The sequence below is a fragment of the Lissotriton vulgaris genome, chromosome 1_1, assembly GCF_964263255.1.
Source record: "Lissotriton vulgaris chromosome 1_1, aLisVul1.2, whole genome shotgun sequence".
NCBI classification, from domain to species: Eukaryota; Metazoa; Chordata; class Amphibia; order Caudata; family Salamandridae; genus Lissotriton; species Lissotriton vulgaris.
In genome coordinates, this window is record NC_141685.1 from 1,829,255,146 (window position 1) to 1,829,261,706 (window position 6,561).

Here is a 6,561-nt window from a genome sequence, read left to right on the forward strand (position 1 = left end):
TATGCAAGACTTTCATGTGGATCCCACAGAACACAAGACAAACTGCCAACCAGGCTCTTATCACAAGCAGACTGGATTACAGAAATGCCCCCTACATCGGTAATTCCAGCGCATGTGATTGATTGTTGTGTCTTGTAAAGCGCACTGCTACCCGGAGGCCTCGTAGCGCTATAGACCGCTGGGGAACCCGTCCTGGTTTTCCCTGTGAGATAGTCCCTCCTGGGGGTCTCCAAGGTGAAACCAGGCATCCCCGGCGTTTGTGTGGGGCCGTTGTGGAGATGAGGCAAGCTAATGCCCAGAGTTGCCGAGTGTGATCCCTGGTCGGAGTAGGCACCGATGCGAGAATTATCAGTCCGCTGATCCTGGTCCAAGACCCTGCCGCGTCGGGAATCGAACCCTGGTCCCGGGCCGTTCTCTGCACTCGGGTCTGCCGCCTCTAACCAGTGAGCCACACCTCTCCACCTGTCCTATGCTGACCCCAAACCACCCACAATGCCACTGATAGACTAGTCCTAAACATCCCGCAAAAATACCTACTTCTATTCACACTTCAAAAATCTCCACTGGCTCCCAGTCCGGGAAAGATGCAAGTTCAAGGTAATCACCCACACCTACAAAGCTCTCCACAACACCGGTCCAGCGTACCTCAACCACCGCCTCAAATTCTACCACCCAACCAGAAACCTTTGATCTGCATCCCTGGCAAGAGCATACCTCCCTTGCATCAAGTAGCCCAGAAGTGGAGGACACTCCTTCTCACAGCCAAGACCAGGAACGACATCCCAAAACACCTCAGAAATTCCCAATCCCTCATGGACTTCCGAAGGAACCTCTAGACATGGCAATTCCATATGAAACCGCATAATCTCCTGCCACATCAGGTCTGCCCTTCTCAGCACCTAGATATCCTCAAGGGTGATTAGCCACACTCTACAAATTCACATAACATTGTACAACCGCCTCCTGGAGCCTGATGTCTAGCAATGTGAACCTGTCTCTCAAAAATGTCCACGCATGGATTTAAAGATACATTATTGCCTCAATAGTATGCACCCTGCCTCCACTGGCACTCCTATAGAAACCCTAGGGCAGCTACCCCCTTGCGACTCTCCCCCCAGACCCTCAAGGCTGACCCTGGTGGAAAGTGTCCTATTTCGAGGATAGATCCCCTCAAGATTCTGAACACTGAAAAAGACAATCTTGTCATGATAGCTTTGAACCCAAATCTTTCTTTTTTAGGTCACCTGCACTAACTTGGGAGACTTATTTGCCAAGGAACTGCTGTAAAGAATATTTCGACAGACGAGAGATCAGCCACTTACCCACAGGAACTGCATACAGACGATTGCTTACAAAGGGCATGTCCTGATAATTAACATGCAGTAAAAAGTTCAATGTAGTTAAAACTGGGACAGCCTTTGGAATTCAGTTTAGACAACCCTAGGACTATCTGATTTATTTTGTTAATCATAGTTTTCAACAGTGCAAATATATTTTTAGCTCAGGCAGAATATTAACTTTTATGTAGTGCTATTTCGTGGTGTTACAACACCTATAGGCTCCTCATCTATAATAAGCAACTAGATCAAAACTTTACTGTCCAGTCTCACCACCTCCAAATCAATCAAGACACACATAGGATGTTTTAACACTTAAAACACTGCATCATTTTTCAGGGCATTGAACAACAGTGATAAAACTGCTGTTATTCAATTAAGAATTGCCAAGTAACCCCTGAATCATCACGAAAAAAAAAACAAGTGAGTAATGAGAGGTTATTATAAAGACAGTGAGTGTTGATCTCAACAAAAACAGTAAAGGACCATCTCAGAATCACTATTCCTGGATCTCTTAGTTCTTTGGCGACGGATAGTGGGTAGTTAGATTCCTATTTCATGCTTGGGCAAAGTCTGCGTCAGACCAATGGACTCTTTAGGGAGTAGAGCAACATGACTCAAACCTGCCCGCCTCCAAGTTCAGGGGGTACATTTTAGGTTGTTTTCCAAGACTATTGTGGCAATTTTAACTGGTTTACATTTTCTTCTGATAAAGGAGGAGATCTTACAAGTACCCACAAGGGATAAAAGCTTGAGTGTTTATCTGGAGAAAGAATGTGCCCAAAAGATCACTCAAGTCATGTATACACCCTCCCAAAAATATCTGCCAAGTCCAGAAAATCAAAAGGCACACAATTGATGGACGGAATGCAGAACAAATCAAAACATTCACCCCCAGTCAAGAGATCTGGGTTAAATCCATCAATCTTTTGCTCACCATGTCACCCCAGTTTAGACCTGGCCATATGCAAATCAGTCTTTACCCTGTGCCTCATGGGAACAGTCCAGCCTGAACTGCCAAGCCAGGTCCTCCCTGGACCGGAAACAAGCATCCTAGGACCAGTTTGGGGGTTTCACCCCTCTTCAGCCAGGATGGCTTGATTCCAGTGGCACAGTGAGCCCAGGGCCCACCTCCACGTGCAGGGGGTACATTTTATGTTATTTTCCAAGAATATTGTGGTAATTTTAACTGGTATACATGTTCTTCTGATAAAGGAGGAGATTTTACACGTCCCCACAAGGGATAAAAGCTTGAGTGTTTATCTGGAGAAAGAATGTGTCCAAAAGATCACTCAAGCCATGTATACACCATCCCAAAAATATCTGCCAAGTACAGAAAATCAACCAAACTGGTCATCATATAAAAAGTCATCGGGCTTGACGTATTGGAATATTAGTCTATGGCAGGGGTCTTCAAACTGTGGGGCGTGACCCCCCAGGGGGGCCGTGGAGTGATAGGAAGGGGGTCGCGCATTCCCTTCACACTTCTGCCCAGGTCCATAGCTTCAGCCCCCCTCCATCCCCGTAGTGTCTCAGCCCGGGCTGCTGCAGTGCAGCTCGCTCGGCTGGGAGGTGTCTGGAGTCTTATCTCCGGCCACCTGAGCTTTTCACAGGTCTTTAAAGACCATTTGCATATTTACATGCCTTTGTTAACTGGTTACCTTTTTAATGGTTCCAGTACCCCCTGGGTCCTACTCTGCCTATTCCTTACCTTTGTATTTTTACACTTACTGCTGTAGTGTGAGAATGCATTTAATGAAAAGAAATATAAAGTTGGGTAGCCAAAAGAAAAAGGCCTGCCGTGTGTTGTTTAAAGAGCCCGCAGAGACCTGCTCTTCACACTCAATAGAGTTATAAATAAAAAAGTATGTATTAATTAGCTATGCGACTTTTCTGTCTTTGTTCTCTTTAATTATTAGTCATGGATCATTGAGGCAGCCCTAGAACACAATTAAAAGTGCTTTCTATTTATATTTGCTGTTCTAAGTATTCACAGATAAGTGCTAAACATACAGCTTTAGGTGACTGCTTATTTCTGGGCCATCAAAATAATGAGCTGTATCGGCACATTATTTATTTCCTCCACCCTCGATCCCTGATTAATGCCAGTATAGCAATAGTTTAACTTATATCTGAAACCCTACACTTCAAGTTTCTGGGAATGCACCCTGCATTCAAACAACTCACTCCTCATTCTCGCCTTCACTTTTGCGATCACCCTGCACTCACACCGATCACCCTGCACTCACACCGATCACCCTGCACTCACACCGATCACCCTGCACTCATACTGATCACCATGCACTCACAACATTCACCCGCTCACCCTGCACTCACAGTGATCACCCTGCACTTACAATGCGCTTGCGTTGTTCACCCTGTACCTCACCCTGCAGTCACATGAGCACACTACTCACCCTGCACTCATGTGACACTTCACTCACCTGCCTCCCCCCCCCCCCCCCCCCCACTGCTCAATTTGTAGCTCACTCAAACAAGGCCATCACTAACTATGCATTAATTTGTCCCACTCTGCACTTACAGCCGAACCCAAATTCATATGGTCACCTCACTCACCCTGCAGTCACTCCTTTTACCCTACTCTCACACTGTTGCATCGCTCACCGTGCAGTCACTTGGGTACTCTGTCTCGTCATCCAAAAGTTTGAAGACCTCTGGTCTATGGTCTTCCAAATGTCTGGTCTATTTCATTAGACTGTGAAGGTGAAACGCAGGACGCGGTTAGCAGTTGCATCAGGAGTCGGTCCAGTTATAGCTGCCTTTAAAGACAGTTACTCAAGCACGCCCAAGTTTTGTGAAGTGCTTAATGTAAACGTTTGGTCGGAGACTAAATAGATCGCCGCAAAAAAAGTATCCTTGGCTTAGCAGCAGCAACACATAGCAGTGGTACGTGCAAACATAGGAAAAGACTTCAGATAATCGGTTCACAAAATTCAAGAAAGGAGGACAGGGAAATGTAAAGGCCACTGTTCAAAAGGAGACATTGAGAGTCTGAAAACCATGTGTTCGCGTTATATTCGTTCATTTTTTTAGTAACTGGGGTTGACAAATGGTTGTCCTCTGGCCTACACAGTTACCATCTTCATGAAAAGTAACAGACCGGCCTACCAATAACGATAATATCCTAACTAGTAAAAATGACACAAAAGGCAACAAAGTTTCAACGCGCAAGGCCGTTACCGTGAGTGCGAAATACGATAGTGGCACTTGGAGGTCTGGAACATAAGCTGTCTCACATTACCTAAAGACGGAGGCACGTGGAAGATGATCCACGCAAAAACGAGTGGCGCCTGCAGAATGTACGTATAGTTCGCCATCCGAGTATATCTCGGAACACTTTCGGTAGTTAGGAATTTCCGGTATCGAGTAGCAGTGTGTTCCGGTCTTCACTGTCACTGTTAGGCCTCGAAGGAAGAAGCTCTGCATGCGATAAGTCCAGCAAGCACACTCGTTTCCGGATGCACCAAACATCAGGTTCGATAAAGATGCACCTGCGAAACAGTCTTATAACAAGAGTGTTGCTCGCCCTATAAGTCAGCGCCGACACCCTTGAAACGGACTCGGTGGCCCATCAAGACCGGTGCTTCCCCATGTGTGGGTGCTACATCTGAGAAACTACTAGGTCGACCCCTGCTGTAATGTATATGCGAACACTGTGGAAGCACCCCGCCCTTTCGCCCAGTGCGCGTTCCTCGGAGATGTCACTGTCAAAATGGCCTCGGAATGCCAAGCAGCGACAGGGCTATGTAGCACCGGCTTGCACAGCCCTTTCTCCCTCGCAGAACTGTAACATCTTAAACAAGAGTTCTGCACCCCGGCCTCACTCTCTCCTGCATTTGGACTACTTCACTTTCGCCGTCCAAGTGTGGAACTCCGTTGGCCCAACAGTGAGCAGGTCCCATCCTGCCCCTCACGAGCCTCCCCAACGCGGACACCAGAGCAAACAAAAGGCCCATTCTGGTTTCAGATCCCGACCTATGACCTCTTTCTCCCCTCATTCCCTAGCCCGGTTTCTCCGCCATGCTGCATTGGGGGTGGGGTATAACTCACCCAGTGCCCCCCTCCTTCTTCCTTCTACTGGCCCTTCATAGGCGCTAGCAGCGGCCTAGAACTAACCCCCTGCAATGCTACGACTGAGACAGTGCCAGGCCAATACACCCCCAACATGTTCCCTTAGTGCCCGTATGCCGCGCCTCACCTTGATGATCCTGCGGGGCAGCCCTGCCATCTTGTCTCAATACAGAACTCCGGCTCTGACTCTCTGCGCTGGCGCGCATAAGTGGAAGCTCAGCTTTGCCACTTCCGCTGAACGTCATCACTGACACCCATTGGTCGTGATATGCTGGGAAATGGAGTTCTGGGTATTCTGCTGTATTTCATAAACAAAGGCAGACCTTCACCGGCTATCAGTTAAGAAAGTGAGTCACTACGAGAGACAATTTACAGTTTAGGCTGAGCAGAGTATTACAAGAATATAAACATTAACACATGGCTGTTAAGTCTAGCTGAGGTTTTTGCCTGACTCCAAAATGGCCGCCACAGTTTTTTCTATAACACATAGAACTCCACGGTTTCCACGCATCGTGCAAGAGTCGGCGACAGGCAAAAGCGCTTGTTTAGTAATTTTGCTGGACTGTGAGTGTGTGTGTTAAAGCAATATCCATGCACAAATATATTAATACAATTCCCTCGCCATACCAGATACTTTTAGGCTACACCGTATACCACAGCCGGTGAATGCGAAACAGCTGAGCTGCCTTGTCTAAGATTTGTTATGGTATTTAATGAAAAAATTGAATTTTAAAATTTAAAAGCGGAAAGTGGGACATTTAAAAAAAAAGAATCGGGAAAATGTATTTCCCCCATTGAATTCTGTTGAAGCAGCAACTTCGGATGGAAGACAGCCAAAACATAGCCATATTTGGCTTCAGGAATCGGGAGACTCCTGCCTGAATCGGACCTATTGGCATCTATGTTAGGGTGACCAGAATTCAAAATTTGCAAACATACGTGACAAGAATTTTCAATTCTATTAAGGACAAGGAGGCGAGGATTATGCTTTTCTCATTTCTTTATAGGAAATGCTCAGCAGCCAATAAACAGTAACCAAAAAACTACAGTACCCATGACCACCAAGGTAACAACCATAGAGTACACAGTATAAACCAGGGTTCTCCAACAGGTCGATCGCGAGCTACCGGTA

At 46.6% G+C, this 6,561-nt stretch overlaps 1 protein-coding gene across 1 annotated transcript in view; it reads right to left on the reverse strand.

Annotated features, from left to right (window-relative positions):
• The window catches only part of UBE2N (ubiquitin conjugating enzyme E2 N), a 102,964-nt gene extending 97,346 nt beyond the window's left edge, over window positions 1-5,618 (reverse strand). Inside the window, exon 1 of the mRNA XM_086919284.1 lies at window positions 5,557-5,618. Coding sequence (XP_086775410.1) covers window positions 5,557-5,586 — 30 coding nt within the window. The 5' untranslated portion in view covers window positions 5,587-5,618. The remainder of the gene's footprint in view (window positions 1-5,556) is intronic.
• Window positions 5,619-6,561: the final 943 nt, after the last annotated feature.